At 38.6% G+C, this 20674-nt stretch overlaps 1 protein-coding gene across 2 annotated transcripts in view; it reads left to right on the plus strand.

Moving 5' to 3' along the window:
- ADARB2 (adenosine deaminase RNA specific B2 (inactive)) overlaps positions 1-20674 on the plus strand; it is a 660801-nt gene that overhangs the window by 611663 nt on the left and 28464 nt on the right. For both annotated transcript variants that reach the window (XM_069086535.1, XM_069086536.1), the window contains one exon: positions 8531-8699. In XM_069086535.1, the coding sequence (XP_068942636.1) occupies positions 8531-8699 (169 nt within the window). The remainder of the gene's footprint in view (positions 1-8530; positions 8700-20674) is intronic.

Raw genomic sequence — 20674 nt, forward strand, 5'->3', positions numbered from 1 at the left:
AGTGTGACCCTAGGCAAGCCATCTAACCTCTATTTAGATCATTTTCTTTAACTCTAAAATTGAGATAATAACAGCAACTTCCCCCCAGGATTGACAATGATGTTTGCAAAGTGCTTAGCACGGTGTCTGGAGCTTTAGTGTTATTATAACTATTTTCTGATATCTCTTCACTCTAGGATATGATCAAGTCTCTTAATCTTTCAGAAAAGATTCCCTGTCAACATGACTCCAGTTCATCCAATGACTCTCAAGGACTTTTTTCACTTAAAGTCTTTGATCAATTCAGGTGTATTTTGATCATTTAAGGTATCAAGGCATAACATCTTATAGCACTTTAAGTGGAGTGGGGTAATTGATTCAGTTGACTCAATGACTTCCTTGTAACCCTGAAGTCAGATTTATCTCTGAAAAGGCAGGGTTCTTGGAGTGTTTGTAATTTGAACTTATTTCTTCATTAATGGAAAAAGAAAGAAATTAACTCATGTTTCTTCCTTCTTCTTCAAAGGTTTTCTGGGGGAGTCAGGATGAGACATATATCTCTTGAGGAAAGCACTGTTATTTAGGGGACTCTCTACAATGGTTTTATTTTTAGAGACTCTCTTATCCTCTCCCCAATTCAAATCTTTATAATCAAAATCAAAAAGAGGAGACTTCCTCAAATATTATCCATCCACACCTTACTACTTAAGTGGATCTTTTTCATTTTTCTTTAACAGACTGGTTCTAAAGGTGATGAAATATGGATGACCAGAGACTAAACCAAATTTATGTCCAGTGAGGCTACTGCCATTGGTTAATGGCAGAGGGGTGGGACACTCTTGGGAGCTTTTAAAATAAAAAAGCTTTTAAAGAGCATTTGTTCGTGCCTTAAGCAGTTCTGGTTCATGAAGTTAAGAGGTCTGTCTGTTGTTTTGGGGTCTGGGTTAGAGTTTCAAAGTTCCTAATACTACTGGGGTAGTTTGCCATTCTTAGCAGGCAATGCCCCCCATTTCTCATATAGCGTGTATGGCACAGAACCATATATACTGTGAGGCATTTCACAGCATATAGAAATATCCCTATTCTCAGGAAGTTTCCTATCCATACTGTTGGGGATCCCTCAAACCCCACCAAAAAACAAAATAGTGGGCAAGTTAGAAGCAAATAGGCAAGGACAGATTCCCTCCTGGCCTCTGTCTCTTGGGATCCCTGCTTTTCTGCAAGATTCAACTCAAACACAAATTTCTTCATGAAGCCCCAAAATCCCCTCACAGCTAACAGTGTGACATCCATATTGTCTTCGCCCTTAGAACGTATGCTACTCAAGGACAAAGTTTTCATCTTTTATCTTAGTATGCCCAATGCTGAGCACGGTCCCTGACCCATAATAAGCTCTTAGTACAAGTTATTGATTGGAAAATCTTTAAATGGTGCTTCAGGAACCCACTCTTGGTAAAATAGAAGATGAATAATATAATGACTCTATATGGGGGTTCTTAATCTTGTTTCAATAGCCTTCCCACCTCCCTTCAAGGTATCCACAGATACTTTTTCCCATCCATGAACTGGGGTGGGAAAAAATTATCTTTATTCTCACTAACCTCTAACTGAAATTTACAACTTCCTTCAATTTTTTACAAACATTATTCTGAGAGAGTCCATAGGCTTCATCAGACTGCCAAAAGGGTTTGTGGCACACACAAAATTGTTACAGACCCCCAGTCTATAGCTAAAAGTGACTTCCGAGACCAGCAAGTTCAGTCCTCCTCATTTTACAGTTGAGGAGACTGACACTCAGCAGAAGTGACTTTTCTCCAGTCACACAAGTAACAGTGTTAGGGAATTTGTGCTCAGGTTCTCCCATGCCACAGTAAGAGCTATGTCCACTCCCCCCACCCAGCCTGTCATCGTTTCCAAAAGGGTAATTTCCATGTCTTCACAATCAAAAATGGAAAGACTGTATAAAACATATATGTCCTTAGTCAATTGCACCAATTTCTCCATACAGGGCAGGATTGATACCAATTAACTTGTGATCAGATTTAAAAACATCATGTATTTCAAGAATCCATCAGAATGGAATGTCTTGCCAGCTCCAACCCCCCACCTCCTCCACTACCCCTGGGGCTGCTTCCCTTTCTTCTGCCAATGTGCTATTCTGCCTTGATAGCTTTGGCTTCATTTTTTTCCTCGCTCCCTCTTTTGGTCTGCAACACACCATTGCATCTACTCCACATGGGGCCTGCCGCCTCCTTGCCTCTCTATTAACCTACAGCTGTGCCAGAGTTTTCATACACACACACACTTATGTTCCATAGTGTACCCATCCCAACTGGATGTGCAAACATACTGCAAGACTGAATTCAGAGGATAATTTAAGAATTCAGAAAGAAATGGAGATATAGTTTCCCTTCTTTCAATGGAGAAGACAAAAAACAATCAATATAAGGACAAGACAACTTTAATGATTCAAAATACCCATAATTCTGCCCATGTGTGTGCTCCCTTCACTGATGCTCCTAACAGTCTTAATAAACCTTATCATGAATTCTTATGTGTATATATGTTATAAATATAACATACACATATATGTAGTATGTTAATGAGGTAGAAAGAGATATCTCTACATATATGTTTAGATATATCTAGATATAGAGCATACCTATATTGGTCTTTATAGAAAGGGGGAAGAGCAAGAAGACAAAGGGAAGAGAGAGTGAGAGATTATCAGCTGTTGGCCAACCTTTGGGTGGTGATCCACTGTGTACTTTATCAGGCTGGTGCTTGGAGAAGAGATACACAGCCTGTCACTTGGTTATCACCTTAAACTTTTCCACCTTGGCAGGATATGCTAGAAAAGGGTCACCTCCATGCCATATTAAAACACAAAATGAGATTTTACTAGGGAAACCAAGAACTCCAAAACAATGTTTCTACAAACACTGTAAAATTGTAATGCCTAAAAGATAAAGTAATCTGATCTGATGTCTGGAGGAACAAGATATGTGAGCTCTGCACCAGCCCTAGTATCATTGTTAGGATTTGCAGCTGGTCCAAAATCACAGCAACAGATCTGAGGTCTAGATACCGGGCTGGTAAAAGATTTCAAGATATTCAACTTTTCCACACCCCTACTCAATAGCTCTGAACCTATGACCCAGTATTGCAATCTGGACCCACCTCCCTCAAATCACCCTGGTCCCAGAACCCTCCTATTTTGCTCATCCCTTCTCAAAGATGTTTCCCCAAAGGAGGCTGAAAAATCTTTGTCCCCAGAGGCCTTTAAAAATGAGCTTGATAACAATCCAGGATATTTTAGGTTTGCTTCCAAGTGAGAACAAGAAGGGCATATTATCCCCGTTGTCAAGTCTGCTGCTGGAACTGTCCCAAGTATGCTTTCAGTGAGCCTACAGAAGATGTGTATAAGTTCTAACACCTCTATTCAGAAGCAAAAAGCAGTCATTTATACATCTACTTGGTAAATCACAGAATATTTTTAAAATAATATCAAGATAGTGACTTGCCCAGGGGATTCCCTATCTGAACTTCTCTGTAAAAGATGAGAATATGACTAATAATTATATACCAATAATTTTTATTCAATTATAAAAAGAATGTGGTTCAGCAGATGGAGTGCTGGGACTGGAGGCAGGAAGACTCTTGTCCCTCAGTTCAAATCGGGCCTCAGACACTTCCTAGCTATGTGACCCTGGACAAGTCACTTAACCCTGTTTACCTCGGTTTCTCATCTGTAAAATGAGCTGGAGAAGGAAATGACAAAGAACTCTGGTACCCATGCCAAGAAAATCCCAAATGGAGCAACAAAGAGTCAGACACAACTGAACAATGATATCTTTTTTATACTTGTACACACAAAAGAAAGTAATGTCAGTAGGCTATTTACCCCTCTCAGGACTATTTCTCTCCGAATTTACTCAATATAAGAAAAGAAGCATGAGAACAGCAATAATGATAATAAATTAGTCCCTTACCTGGTTTTCTAAGCAATTAAATTTAAAAAAAAAACAGCTCTGCAGATGAAAATTTTACTCTTTTCATCTACCACAGGCAGCAAGGTGGCACAATGGATAGGACACTCGAAATGGAATCAGAAAGACCCGAGTTCAAATCTGGCCTCAGCCACTTGTTTTATGTATGACCCTGGGCAAATCAATCTCTGATAGCCTCAGTTTCCTCAATTGCAAAATAAGAATCATAACATCACACCAACCTAGGGTTGTTGTGAGAATAAAATGAGATATTTGTAAAGCACCTAGTACAGCTCCTGGCTGTGGTAGGTACTTAATAAGTGTTTATTTGGGGGCAGGTAGGTAGCACAGTGAATAGAGCTCCCACCCTGGAGTCAGGTGGATCTGAGTTCAAATTCAACCTCAGTCACTTAACACTTACTAGCTGTGTGACCTTGGGCAAGTCACTTAACCCCAATTGCCCTGCCTTACCCCCTCCAAAAAGACAAAAACAAAAAACAAAAACAAAAAGTATGTGTTTGTTTCTTTCCTTTTTTTTTCCTTTTATACATTTACTCTCTCCCTCTTACAAATATTTATTTTTTTTATTGTCATCCCAATATGGTGCAGTAGAAAGAATGTTGGCTCTAGAATGAGAGGATTTGAGTTCTATTCTTGGTTCTGCCACTTACTGCCTATGTGACCTTTGGCAAGTCATTTAACCACTGTCAGGAGGTTAAGGAGATTAAGGAGGTAATTGAACTAGATGGCCACTTGGGGTCCTAAATTAAAACCAGTGAAGCAGTCACATGTATAATTTAGATAGAACTGTGCCGCTCTATTATTTCTTTGCTTTCTTTTGATTCTAACCCCAGAAAAGTAAGCAATATAAATGGGGACTTTACTAAGGGCTAGAGTCACCCTTTCCTTTCTTGCAGCCTTCTCTCCCTCCTCTATTTTATAGATAAAGATCACAGACCTATACACTCTACCCAAGATTCCATCATTTCTTAGGACCCTCTAAGTTTGGGGTGTTTGTGTGCACAAAACAGGCAGCAAGGCCCTGATATTTTGTCCCCTCTCTCATCTGGGGCACACTATAAATCCACTCCAGAACATTTCAAATTAGTCCCCTCCAATCTCTGCTTGGATTGACATTTTGTTCAGACTCAAGAGGCATCTTCAAACTCCTCATGCCGTTCGCAATTAGCTGAGACGCAACCAGGGAGGACATGCACCACAAGATCAGAAACACTTAGGTTCACAGTGGTATTGATCAAACTGAACAGGGGAGAAGCCAGAGACTACAGCCTGTGACTTACAAGTCCCCAAATAAACACTGCCTGGAAATATTTCAACCACCTGGCCCTTCAGGCAAAAAAAAATCATACCAACAAAAATCCGGGTTAACTACTGAAAACAAGTTGTTCATTCAAATCAGGTCCAGTGTTTTCATGCATATTAACAGGGTCTAAGTTCTTTTTATGGGAAATTTACTTTTGCATGGGCTGTGGATAAGAATTGGCAAACGTTTCTTCTGAAATTTAGCAACCAGCTTTTCACGAGTGTAATCAAGGAAGATGGGCAGGGATTTTATGGATTTGAATGTTTCTTTTCACTGATGGTAATTAGGTTTGAGTTTAAAGAAATGAGAAGGAAAAAGAAATGTAGGAGGGAGGAAAATCAGAAATTAGAATTGCAATACTGTAAATGGATTAATCTTCACTAACTGTCTCAAGGATAGAATCATTTTCATGTTATGTTTACAGTATACAGAGGAATCATATTACAGTGGAAAAGGCTTAGAGTTTACTATAAGTAACTACTACTAAATACTACTAATAATAAAGATGACATTTACATAACTTTGTTTTGCAGAGAGCTATTGATAGATTATCTCATTTGATCCTTAGGATGACCATTATTCCCATTTTACAGGTGAGAAAATAAAGACCAAAAATCTCAGAGAGTGAGAATGTTGGTATAAACCCTGGTTCTACAACTTACTGCCTGTGTCACCTCAGACAATTCACTTCATTTCTCTGAGAAGACCTAAATTTCTTTCTCCTTGTGGCTACCCCTACAATGTAATTACCAGGCAAATGCCTGGAGTATTCCTGGGTATGGACAACCCAAAAATGTAATACAACCTTTCTCCTTACATGGAGGACACCTAAAGCTCTTTTCTAGATTGTCTTGCTCTCACATTAGAGAAAGATCACTGTGACACAGTCACACTCAAATTCTCTCTTTCCTCATCTCTATCTCCTAGTTTCCCTGGATTTCTTCAAGTCTCAGCCAAAACCTCACTTTCAATCTGATTCCCCCATAATGCTGATGTTTTCCCCTCTGAGTTTGTATCCAATTTATCCAAATTTATTTGTCTGGACATAGTTGTTTGGATGTTCTCCCGTAGGTGATGCAGTAAAGTGTTGGGCTTAGAATTAGGAAGACATCTTCCTGAGTTCAAATTTGGCCTCAGATATTTACCAGCTATGTGACCCTAGGCAAGTCACTTAACCCAATTTTCCTCGATTTCCCCATCTGTAAAATGAACTGCAGAAGAAAATGGCAAACCACTCTAATGTCTTTGCCCAGAAAACCCAAAAGGGGTCAGGAAGAGTAGAACACAAGAAAAAACAACTAAACTTTTCAAACTCCTTAAGAACAGAGATTTTTTTTTCTTTCTTTGTATCCTTAGTGTTTAACACAGCATCTGACATGTAGCAGATACATAATAAATGCTTGTTGACTTGACCCAAATACTCTCAGGCTGCTAGGGGTAATTTTGTTGAGGGAAAATCTACCCCCTTACCTATCATTCTGACTCTTGAGTCAACTCCAATGTGCTTTGGGCAGCTGGGTGGTTTAGTGGATAAAGAGTCTGGTCTGGAGTCAGAATGACTCATCTTCAGTTCAAATCTGGTCTCAGACACTTACTAGCTGGGTGACCCTGGGCAAGTCACTTAATCCTGTTTGCCTCAGTTTCTTCATCTATAAAACAAGCTGGAGAAGGAAATGGCAATCTACTCCAGTATCTTTTCCAAGAAAAGTCCAAATGGGGTCACAAAGAGTTGGACATAATTGAAATGACTGAATAACAACATGTTTCTGTTTACACACCCAGCCACTCAAAATAATAGACTTTTACTTCTTAAAAATCGTCATATACTTAAAAATTAAGGCAAAAGAAATAAGAAAATAAATGCTTATATATCAAATCAAATACGTAAGTGATTTTATTAAAAATATACCTCAATCCACAAATAAACCTAGTTCAAATTCTTCCATCAAGATACTCAGTATCTCTGGGGGAAGAAGGACACACAAACACAGGAACCTGGCAAGGAAAGTACAGGAGAGGAAACCCACTTACTCTGGGTAACTCATAAGTCTGGACTGAAGACTTTGATGTCATTGGTCCATTCAAGGACATCAGCACCACAAAAAGCTGTAGACCCTCTTCACTTTCCTTTGGGACAAATCATCTCCCCTTCCACATTCAAATATAACATTTACAAATATCTTTAAAAGATGTCTAGAGAGCATTACCTCTTAATCTGAATAACAGTTGCAAAGCTACAACTTCAAAGTTCATCAGAATGGCCACCACATTTATTAAGCACCTACTATGTGCCTAAACACTTGGAATATAAAAAGAGAAAGTCCCTGACCTCAAGGAACTGACAATCTAGACCAGGTGTGGGGAACCTGCAGTCTCCTAGGTCCTTAAGTGGGGCCCTTTGACTGAATTCAAACTTCACAGAACAAATCCTTTTATTAAGGGGGATTTGTTCTGTGAAGTTTGGATTCTAGACAATTATTCACTCACCCAGATTATACATTGTCCTATTATAAGAGGCCTTGCACCAAACAGTTCAAGTGATTGTCTGAGCAAAGCAAACAAACCAACCCAGCCAGCCTCTTCTTATATAGAAGAGCAGCTACAATACCTGGTCTTTCTCTTTTCTGTATTGCCCTCTTACTATGGAGGGAAGGATTGAGAAAGAAAAGAAAGAAACATGTAGTTCTGAGAGGCTTCACCTCTTGTAAGCTCTAGGGGGCGCTAAAAAGCAACATCTGAAGCTGAAGTTACCATCCAAGGAGGGTTGCTCAGAGTTGCGTTTAGACCCCCTTCTGTTTCTTCACTATACTTGCCAGGTTCTTCCTTCTTCAGCCTCAGAGGCCTCTGCTGCCCCTTGTCAATACCAACATCTCCTCGTTCCCATTTTCTAGATGAGTAAACTGAGGCTGAAAGCAGTTAAGTGACTTGCTCAGGGTGACACACAGCTAGTTAGTGTCTGAGTCTCCTTGCCTCCAAGTTAAGTTGTCTACCCACCGTACCATCTATTATTTGCTACAATACCTAGATGGACCAAATTGCCCCTTTCTCCATTCTGATTGGGGGGTTCCCTCACCCTTTTGCCCTATGCCCAATCCAATCGATAGCACCACTTTTGTCTTCCTTTGAACTCTCTCCCTGTGCCCCCTCCCAGGAAACAAACATTTTTAATGTCTCTATTATTGCTATCTGTTTGCTTTCTAAATCTGCTGTCTCTCACCTCCTGCCTTTTGCTCCCTAGTAAACAGCAGCAGACATATCGTCAGGAAATTCCGAGGACACTTACGAACGAAGATAGAATCAGGAGAAGGGACCATCCCTGTCCGGTGTCACAATGCTGTCCAAACATGGGATGGCGTATTGCTGGGCGAACAGCTTGTCACCATGTCATGCACAGACAAGATTGCCAGGTAAGGGCCAAGCTTCGTTTTGACAAGAGAATGAAGGGAATAAGAATGATCCAGTAGGCAGATACTCTAGGTAGAAGGATCTTGTTTGGTCAGAATAAAGAGAACCTTCAGAAAGGTTCTAGCATGATCTTTAGTGATACTGAACCTTTTTGTATCTCAGAACAAATTTACTACCTATATACTAACCATGTACTTGGAATGCCCGCAATTTCCCAGACTGTGTATCAGTTATAACATCAAATACACAGCAACATAGATTCTAAATCCTCAGGGGAAAGTACCATTGACTATAAGGAAAATGGTATCATTAACTCCCTGTACATGCTTGACTCAGCTCTATCAAGAATTAATAAGACAACCAAAAGAAAATAAATGAACATACTGATTTCTATATCAAAGTGGGAGAGAAGGGGTAAAAACCCTAGGAAAAGAAATATGGTTACAAAAATAGCTTTTCTTTGCAGAGAAAAAAAAAAGGAAGAAAAAATATCCCTGATAATATTTTCATGTATTCATAAAGGGATGAGAGGGGGGAAAATCAAAACAATTTTGAGTTCAACTGAAATTCTTTTACTGCTGGAAGATACCACAGTGTTTCTAAATCAAAGTCTCTAGTTCCCTAGAAAAATGAAACAAATTAGTGGTTTAGAATTGAAATTTTGCAGTCTCTGTGGTTTTAAACATCAATAGACAGTAAATTAAATAGAGGCTACAGAACCAGCCTTATATTTGTTGTTGATAGGCCTGTCAATAGTAATATCATCTCACTGAACTCAGGTTCTCTCTTTTTGGAGAAAATCTACTTGTATAATAAAATTCTGCACATGAATAGCTCCTTCTCAGAAGTTTCCAAAATTTGAAGAAGAAAAAAGAAACAGTAGAAGCATTTCTCTGGGGGAAAGAAATATTTCTAGATTTTTTAAAGTGAACCTTTTTAACCTTAAGAACCCAGGAAATTCAAAAACTTAGAAAGTTGGAATGTTCTTTATGGTGTCATGGCAAAGATTAAAATACAGATTACATTTCAGTTGTCAGTCAGCTTTTTATCCAATGATTAAACTTTGAAATCATCAAGGAAACTTAAAATCTATACATTGAGTCAGACCAAAAAGCTTTTATGAAGTGCCTGCTATATTCCAGGCACCACGTTAAGGGCTAGGAATACAAAGACAAAAACAGTCTCCATAGTATGAGTTAGCCCATTCCTAGCATAATGGCCCTGCAAAAGACTAGAGGGAGGGGGAGAAGATGTGCTTTGGAAAGTTTAGTTCATCAGCTAGAAAGTTAACCCATACATTCCTCACTGGGTCCCAGTCTAATCATTTCTTTTTTATTATATGCCTCTATTCTGGTCTCTTCTTCTTTAGTTCTATCCTTTTCCCCTCTTCCTCAACCCACTCTTTATCTGAAAGGTCTTATGCTTCCTTGATAATCCATAGTCCTAAAGTATTTTTTGTTTCATATCTGAAAGAAATTTTTGGTTGGTACCATCCTTCTTTCCAGATTGGTCACCGTCTTCCTGGACATGAACAGTTCTTCTTTGAATGCATGTATCTTCCCTTGGCTATATCCACTCCCCTCACACCATCTCTCCCAACCCCACAAGTAAACAACCCTCAAAACCCATTTCCTCCTGCCTGCCAACTCAAGGCTTCTCAGATTTATCTCCTGTCTCTTAAATTGATGTCTCTGAAATTTGATGGTTTATGCTGTTACTGCCTATTTCTGTAAGTAAACTCCTAGATTGCAAGAAGACTGTGTAACTTATTGAGTCGAAATCTCAGCACAGGATGCACTGGAAAACTCTTGGCAAATAACAATCGACAATGATAAGAAGGATGCTAATGATCTTGGAGAGCGATATGGTCAGATAGTAGTTGAGATCACAGCATATCCAGTGGCATTGAAGGAATTTGTGCCTCCAGGACTAATGGAGAAGGCCAGACCCTTAAAGAGAGAATCAGATAGTTAAATTAAACAAGGCATTATTTCAGAAGGGATCTATGTCTGCCATCTTTCAGATGGAACTTGTGTTATAGGAGTGGTTTAAGGTCTGACACATTCTGTAACATTCATTGTTTGTGAGTTGGCTTCACTCAAAAGAAATAAAACACTTGTTTTCTATCTAGTCATATAACTCCAAAAACCAAACCTCAGATCTGTGATAATATAGATTGAACAAAGGGCATTTCATCCAAAAATGAGGCTTAAAAAATATCTGTCCAGGGACAGAAGATAGAGGGATGGTAAATCATTTCGCTGTCAGGACAACAAAGTGACAACTCATGAGTAAAATCCAATGGTCCTTGTGCACTCAGAGGCCACGTCTTACGCTAAGGGGAAAGGATGAGGCAGGAAGATGGGAAAACTCCAAATAAGGAAAGAGAGAACAGGTTTCACACTCACCCCCAAGCTAGAATGAGGAACCATTTCACTATCCATCTGAGACTTTCCACTATGAATACTTCCCTAGTGTTGAATAGATTATATTATAACATTGAATGTACTACATGTATAACACTGAACATGACTCCATGCAAAATCCCAGGCATCATAAGTAAGATAAAGATAAATAGAATTTTTTCTCGCAAGGAATCCAGTTTAGAGCTAATATATTACATTTCTCTCTATTCCTCCTAGTGCCCACTTGTGATTTGCCCATAAGAGGCATTCAACTTAGCAAATATTTATTAAGCATGTACTAGGTGTAGTGGCAACCACACTGGCATACCCAGGATGAGATAAAGAAAGATAGCTATTTAAGGGGCCAACAGGAAAGATAGCTATTTAAGGGGTCAACAGTCTTTTTAAATTACATTCATTTGGGGCAGCTAGATGGAACAGTGAATAGAGCACCAGCCCTGGAGTCAGGAGGACTTGAGTTCAAACCTGGCCCCAGGTACTTAACACTTATTAACCGTGTGACCTCGGGCAAGTCACTTAACCCCAACTCTCTTGCCCTCCCCCCTCCATAAAGCAAAAATAAAAATAAATTACATTCACTAGTTCAGGGGAAAAGTCAGCACCCTGAACTTCAGAGAAAATACAGCAGAGAACTAAAGACCAACAGATAGGGCTCTGACTGCCTGAATCAAAGCAATATTGCTATACACTTTACTTTACATACATCCTTGGATTGAGAGAGCCTTTACATCTGAGCTCTGAATATGTGGCCACTCAGAATCTCAACCAGGGAATCACAAGATCCTTCTCATTAGTGAGCCCCCAGAGCAAAATACCAACTCAGAGTATATATACACTTCAGAACCAGAAGGCATTACAACCCTGGTGACTCAGTGCCTAATTAGAAAAAAGCAAAAGATGTGAAAGCCTTCTGACAAGCAAGCCTCCCCTAAGCAAGCTTCCAGTAATGGACTCCACAGTGAGGTCTATTAATGGGTGGGGAAGATCTTAATCCCATTAACATTGCACTAGGTACCCAACTCTATGTAGGAACTGATAACAAAAAGACAAAAAAAAAACCCATCCTTGCCCTTAAAAAGCTTACATTCTACTGGGGATCATTCAATAAGTATTTGTGGAGTAAATCAGAGAATAAACAAATGGAGAAATACAATCTACTTTCATGAAATATCATTGTGAAAATAATTAAAAAGTAAAATATAAATAATTGCATAGGTAGGGCATAGACTGACTACCCAAGGGAATATAATATCTCCCAGGCTGTCCTACATTTGGTCTCTGGAAAGATGAGGGACATTCAACCTTAAAGCTCCCTAAGCCTGACCTTTTTTATTGCTACTGGATTGAGAATAATACATTCTACATTTTTGGGTATGGCCAATGAGGAAATCTGTTTTGACTATGCATATTTCATAGGGGAAAAAAAACTTTTAGTTTTTTTGGTTATTAAATTCAGGGGACAGAATATGTGAAGGTATGAAAATAAGCGGTTGGCAATTCAAAAAAATAAAATTTAATTTTTAAAAGAGAGAATGTATTTATTACTTTGAGGCAGTGCTTAAATTGAAGCCCTAAAACCTAAGATGTCATCAGGACCCCAGGCATCCTAAAAGAGATACTTATCACCAAGTTTCACACTGTGACCATCTTTCCAAGGGAATCAATCTTATTCAACAAGCTGTTTGGGAGCCATTTTCATCTATATTTACAAATTTCTAACTGCCTCTATTATGAGATGGAGTTCTGATTTGAGCAAATGCTAAAGAAAAAAAGTATTAAATCTGAATTGTTCCATCATCTATGACACATCTTTCTTATTTATTTAAATGACAATCAATTAGCACAATTATATCTTTAATTAGGGATAATGTATCCATGAGATGAATACCATTTGTAATCCTCTTTGCTAATTCTCTCTCATATTATTTAAAAATAAACTGGATTCCATTACAAAAAGAGTTTATTTACTAACTAGGTATGAGAGCAAAATCTAGATCACTCCCTTCAAAATACTGATCAAAAGCTAAAACACAGGGAACTGGTTTTTAAATCAATAGATCCCAAAGTCATGTAAATAAAACCACAGCAGGTGCTGTTCTAGGTGCTGAATGTCATAAATAACAATTGACATCATTCTGAGGCATAAAAGGAAGCTTCTGTAACAAACAAAATGTTGGGTTTAGAGCACAATAAACATTAGAAGGTTAAAAGCTCAATAGATATTGAAGATTGTAAATGAATGAATGAATCTTTTGATTCAATGGATAATTAGATAATTAGATAAACATTGACAAAGAAGAAGATAGATAAATGTTTTAGGAGACTCCTTGATGTTCTGTCAGTAAGAAAATTAGTTTCTTTTTTTTTTTTTTTGATCTCCTGAGAGGTATTTTGATATACTTCCTTTTACAAGCATCATAGTTGGGACTCTTGCTTTAACTCCCACAGTAGCTGTTGTTATGTCAGTGGGAGGGGTATTAGGGAATGAAGGTGATGGATTTAGCTGATTGAGTCCAGCACCTGTGTCCCCCATCTTTTCCTGGGGTTCAGAGATTAGAGACAGGGGAGAAATAGAAGTGAGGTCTCTCCAATGATCAGATCACAAGTTGACTTCTGCTTCTAGCTTCAAATATTCTAAGAAGCATTTAATTGAGTTTGTTCTGCCTTCATGAGTGAGAACAAGGTGTCTTCATGGGATCAGACCTGGAACTACAAGGAACCTTTCATAGCATCTTATTCAATGACTTTTTTTTTATTTTAAAAAATAAATTTATTTGAGGCAACTAGGTGGTGCAGAGAATAGAACACAGGCTCTGGGGTCAGAAGGACCTGAGTTCAAATCCGACCTCTGACACTTGACACACTTAAATAACTGTATGACCTTGGGCAAGTCACTTAACCCCAATTGCCTTGACTTCCCTCCTCCAAAAAAAAACTATTTTACATGCATTTACAATTGATCCTTCCCAATGCCCATCCCCCATTGAATCAAAAAGAAAAAGAAAACACTCATCATAAATATACATAGTCCAGAAAAACAAATTCTCACATGCATCATGGCTGAAAATCCATGTTTCTCTCTGCATTTTATGTCTATCACCTCTTTGGCAGGAGGTAAGAGGCATGTTACAGCTTCAGTCTTCTGGGCTTGTAGTTCATAATTGCTTTGATCAGAGTTCTTAAGTCTCTCAAAGTTATTTTTCTCTCTAGTATTATCATCATAAAAACTGTTCTCATCATACCGCTTACTTTGTTCTGTATCTGTTTAAAGGGGTCTTGCCAGTTTCCTCAGAAAATGTCCAGTTCAAGATTTCTTATGGTACAATCACTTCATTTAACTGAAACATATCAAAGTAAAGTGACTTGCTCATGGTCACAAGAAGGGAAGGGAGAAAAATTAGACTGTTCCCATTTTCCCTTTCCTTCATTTTACAGATGAAGAAACTGAGACTCAGATAGGTTAAAGAGATATATTTCTACATCTTTATCCAGAGCAGCTGGGCTGGATAGAGTACAGTGGATAGAGCACCAGAACCAGAATAAGAAAGAATCATCTTCTTCAGTTCAAATCTAGCCCCAGACACTAGTTGTGTGACCCTAAGCAAGTCACTTAACCCTGTTTGTCTTAGTTTCCTCATCTGTAAAATGAGCTGGAAAAGGAAATGGCAAACCACTTCAATGTCTTTGCCAAGCAAACCCCAAATGGCATCATGAGGAGTCAGGCATGATTGAAACAACCAAATAAACCTAGAAAGAATTCCATTCCTCACTAGGGAGAATATTCTTGAACTATCCTAGCAGCTTTATTTTTACTTTGTATTCCAGTTCTTTTCTTTCACACTCTTTGATAGAGTTCCTGTCAAGCTGTTCATCTGTATCATCAGAGGGAATTTCCACACTGGAAGTTCCCTACACTCTGAAATCAGAAATCTGAATTTTTTTAAATCCAATTTCTTCATAAAACTACTTCCCTTGGGAAGAGCAAAATGAAAAAACAAGCCTTAGATTCAGAGGATATCTGCTTTCCAACTCTTTAACTACTTAGCAGCTGTTTGATGTTGAAAAAGTTGCTTTCCTTTTTCACCTTCATTTTCTCTTTTATAAACTTAGGGAGAATAAACTAGGTACATTCTAAATTTCCTTGACATTCTATGTCTCAATAACTCAAACTCCTTAAAGGTAGAGATTATTTCATTCTGTGTCCTTGTAACCCCATTGCCTAGCAGTGCCCGGCACATAGCAAGGGTTTAATAAATGTTTGTCAATTAGATTCGATGCATGTCGAACCTGGTATGGAATCCATTGCCTTTGATTATTTATCCCCTCTTCTCCATTCCCTGTTGGCCCAAATTCTATGTGTATGTGTATGGCTTGAGGAAAGAAGCAAATGTATACACAGAAGCAGTGAGGGTCACCATATAGCATCAAATACCAAAGGACTCCATAGCTCTGCCTGTCCTTTAACCATATCTCTATTTCTTGATCTTCAGGGGAAATTATCATTAACAATAATAACCATAGTTAGCACTTGTATAGTGTTTCAATTTTTTCAAAGCACTTTCCATATATTATCTCATTTAATTCTTATGACAACCCTGGAAGGTAAGTGATGTTATTATCACTATTTTACAGATGAGGAAACAGAGGCAAACAGGTTAAGTAACTTACCAAGGGTCACCTAGCTAGTAAGCATGTGAGGTTAGATTTGAATTCAGACCTTTCTAACTCCAGGTCTAGACTTCTATCCATTGTGCTACCATCCATCCCCTCTACTTCCTTTCTTTCCAGAAAAACTGTTGAATAGTAACAATGGTATGTATGCATTTGTGTGTATGCGTGAATTTTATATAAACATATTCACACATATATGTTTGTAGCGATATGATATAGTGATGGGCAACTAGGTGGGGATAAAATGCTGGGCCTGGAGTCAGGAAGAATCATCTTCATGAGTTCAAACACTTACTAGCTTTGTGACCCTGGGCAAGTCATTTAACCCTGTTTCCCTCAGTTTCCTCATCTGTAAAATGAGCTGGAGAAGGAAGTGGCGAACCACTCCAGTGTCTTTGCCAAGAAAAGCCCAAATGGGGTCACAAAGAATTGTACACAACTGAAAGGACTGAACAACAAATGATGTAGTAAATAGCTTAGGTCAAAGTTGAAATGTAGCGTTTTGGTATTTTGCATACACGCTACCTAATAATTTAATGAGTGCCTCCCCTTTTTGCATTGACTAATTTTTTGAGCAAATGAACTGATTGTTTTGATCATTTGTAGACATGACCCCTTTGAGCACTCCATCTAGAATCAGGGAGACCTGTGTTCAAATCCGGCTTCAGTCACTTACTACCTCTGTGACCTTAGGCGAGTCATTTAACCTCTGTCTGCCTCAATTTCCTCATCTGCAAAACAAAGTTTTACCTACCTCCCAGAGCTGTGAAGATAAAATTAGAATGAAATTTATGAAGCACTTGACAAAAATTATCATCATAATTATATAATTATGATTATTAGAAGGCAATACTTGACATTTCCTTAACCCACACTATGATGAGAATATCAAAACCACTTTTCAAACAACTCTTGATTAGGGTGATCTAATCCCTACAGTAGAGAGCACTCAGTTCTTAAGTAAGAGTATTCTTCCAGGTCCAGTACAAAAAAAGCCAATTAATTTTGAAAGCATTCTCATATGGCATTTACCCAAATCTGCAAAATGGGTATGTTCACAGCCTCTTTAATGGCAATGACTAACAGTCATACATTGTTGTTCAGTTGTTTCAATCATGTCCAACTCTTCATGCCCCCATTTGTGGTTTTGTTGGCAAAAATACTAGAGTGGTTTGCCATTTCCTTCTTTGGTTCATTTTACAGATGAGGAAATGGGGGGGGGAGGGGGGCAAACAGTGTTAAGTGATTTGCCCAGGGTCACACAACTAATAAGTGCCTGAGGCCAGATTTGAACTCAAGAAGATGAGTCTTCCTGACTCCAGTCCTAGCATGCTATCCATTGGGCCACCTAGCTGCCCCAACACAGTCATATGACTTTCCCCCAAGCCTGAGGCAGTCAATGCTGTCTGGTTAAGACTATATAAGAAACAGAAAACATTATGGCCATTCCCAAAGCTGTTAAAGAAACAGAAGCTGAATGTCACCAATTGATTCCATAGCTCTATGAATGTGGCAGAATCAAACAAAAAGTTTCAGTTAGACGGCACTGCTATCCACTTCATTAAGACATTCTGGACAGCTCTAACTGTCCAGACAGCTCCAGCTCTCTGTTTCTCACTGGGCCAAGTACTCAGGCTGAGGTAAGTCTGGCTGACATTCTATTGTGCTGCTTTCCTTTAGACACGATCAGTGCCTAGTTAAACCTTTGAATTTTAATGAGCCAGTCTGTCCTGCGTCTAACCAACAAATACCACAGCCTGCTGGAAGCCTGGGGAAAACCTGAGTTTTATTTGTCTCTAAAACTCAGAAGTTGAGTGACACTTAACAGTCTAAATCTTCTGGAACTAATGTTCCTTTAGATATGGTTTCTAATTTTAAGTACCTGAGCCTGATTATTGATCAAAATGTGTCTCTAAATGAACAGATTAAAACTTTATGAAAATGAAAAGCTTTAAAAGAAAAAGATAGCTTTTTCTCTAGAGAAAACAGTAATGTCTGATTTCTAAGCTTAGACTTCAGACTGAGAAGAATGTGAAATTCCTCTCCTGATTATGGAGATTTGCTGCTCAATATTCCCCCCAAAGTGAATTTCTCTTTTTTCCCCCTTCAGAAAGTAAAAAAAAAAAAAAAACCCTGACATTCTGTCTACCTGTTTTATTCACACTGTTAACAGAGATGTATTATACCCTGTCTTGTTTTAAAAGTCAGACTCTTGAAGCCAGAAGAGAATATCATTTGTGACTCTAGGCTTAAAATAGAGGTCCCAGTTAAACAACTGTCATTCTCAAGCACTTGAACCAAAACTTGTACAATTCTGGGGGAAATCGGTCCTTCTGGCCATTCGTTCTTCTAACCCGGACAGCACTGGCTTCTTTGCTTCCTCATCCTCATAAAATCCAAATGTTCTGGCAACTTTGGTGGTAAAAGAAAGTGATGAGACTATGATGAAAAATGCTATCCATCCCCAGACAAAGAACTGATACTGTCTGAATGCAGACTGAAGCACATTCTTTTTCACTTTCGTTATTTTTCTTGAGTTTCTTTTGTCTATGTTTTCTTTCACAATATGACTGTCATGGATATGGTTTGCATGACTGCACATGTATAACCTGTATCAAATTGCTTGCCTTTTCAATGGAGTGGGGTAGGGGGAGAAAGGGAGGAAGGGACAGAATTTGGAATTCAAGTTTTATTTATTTATTTATTTAGCTTTTATTTAGTATTTTGTTTTTCCCCAGTTACATGTTAGAACAATTTTTAACATATGTGTTAAAAATTATTATTACAGAGCTGCTAGGTGGCTCTGTGAATAGAGCACCTGCCCTGGAGTCAGGAGGACCTGAGTTCAAATCTGGCCTCAGACACTTAACACAAAAAAACTAGCCATATGACCTTGGGCAAGTCACAACCCCAATTGCCCTACTTTCTCCCTCCAAAAGAAGCAAAAAAAGTTATTTTTACATGTAACTGGGGAAAAATCTAATATTAAACAAAAAATATATTTTAAAAGAAAGTGGCAAATGACATTTCTCTTCCTCATCCTCACTGCTTTTTCAGTGATTTCACATTCTATTTTTATAGCTCTCTTGATGCACTTTCATATTCATTCCTCATCACAAAAGTGCAAGATAGTGAAGATAGGCATTGTTATTCTCTTTGACAAATCATGGACGGAGGATTTGAACCCTGGCCCTCTCACTCCAGAGCCAGGGCTCTTTTTTTTTAATAATAGTTTATATTTTCCCCAATTATGCATTGTCAAGGTTCTTTCTATTGTACCATAAGGACCTATGCATTTGCTCGTGTTTATGGAGAGCCTATTACATTGTACAGCACTGTACCAAAAACCATGAGAGAAGCAAAGAAATATAACACAAGGTCCTTGCCTTCATGAATCTGATAAGATCATTTGAGAGGTAGGATTTACTATTAAATCTATCCAATAAAAATTTAATAAGCATCTACTGTGTTCCAGGCACTGGTGATATGAGACAAAAATTAATTTGACCCTGCCCTCAAGGAGATTAGGTTCTACAGGCAGGACACAATGTGTACACAAGAAGGAATAGTATCAAGAAGAGTAGGGAGGAAGAGAGCACATTAACAACTGAGGAAATCAAGGAAGGCATCACAGAGGAGGCAGCACCATGTCAGGTCTTAAAGACCAATATGGATTCTTAGAGTTAGAAATGAGGAAGGACCACATTTCAGGCATGAGAAATGTATTCTATGAATGCAAGAGATGGAGTATCAGGCTTAAGCAACAGTTAGTAATCTTGTTTGACTCATTCAGGAGAGGAGACATATAAAATAAGGCTAGAAAATTAGTTGAGTCAGATTATGGAGGGTCATAAACACCAGGCAAAAGAGTTTATAATTTAGTCCATAGACAATGGGGAGCCATAGGAGATTATAAAGCAAAGGTGGCATGTGGTCATATCTATGCCTTAGAGTATTCTGGCATCTGTATAAAGTGTGACAGAGGCTGTCAGAGGAATAAAAGTTTTACAGCATAACCATGAAGGACCAGTTGAGATTAGACAACATTAATCTGTTATGGTTCCCATTAATATGCTCGTATGACTTCCTCTATTAGTACTTAGTAGCTCTAGAGTATGAACAGAAAAAGTAGCTGGTGGAGGGTCATCCAGGGTTGAAGATTTAGAAGGTGTGAATGGTAATAGGACAGGAGGGAAGAGGAGTCAAGGGTGGAAAAAGCATGTGATTGAACTGGTTGACGCTAGGGTCAAGATTATGAAGAAAGGAAAGGAAAGTGATGCCATAACAACTATAGTAGACTGGGAGAACTAGATGGTCCAGTCAGACCAAAGGGTCAGTTTAGGAGGAGTACATACAACAAAGGGAAAGATGGAAAGAAAGCAGATGGTTATCAAAAAGGACATTCTCAGTGTTCAAAATCTCAAAGGTGGCACAGCTATGGATAACAGTGGGTTCCGAGGTTTGTCATTCCCTATGAGTGACAAATAGGGTGCAGCTGTAGGTTATAGGAATTGAGGAGGTTAGTGACCTGAAAGGTCAGAGTATTTGAGGGAATATCAATGAATATACTGAAGTCTCCAAGAATGAGGACAGAAGTTAGGCTAGAGATAAATAAGCTATGAACCAGATACTAGACTCCTTGAGAAAGAAGGAAGGAGGACCTGATGGCAGGTTGGTCACAGTAATGAAGACTTGAATTAGATTATATAGATGAACTGAGGTATATTTAGGAAGAGGTTGTGGAATAATGGTGTCTAAGGGAGGGTCTGAAGTGGTGGATATGATAGAGGCCATGAGAGAAAGAGCAAAGAGTATTCAACACAATGGCTGGTGAAGAAATGTATCCTAGAAGGAGTAAATTTCCCTGAGCAGAAGACAAT

This window comes from Petaurus breviceps, unplaced genomic scaffold (assembly GCF_028583685.1).
Source record: "Petaurus breviceps papuanus isolate PSGF00001 unplaced genomic scaffold, PetGlider_PUasm1.0 178, whole genome shotgun sequence".
In the NCBI taxonomy this organism is placed as follows: Eukaryota; Metazoa; Chordata; class Mammalia; order Diprotodontia; family Petauridae; genus Petaurus; species Petaurus breviceps.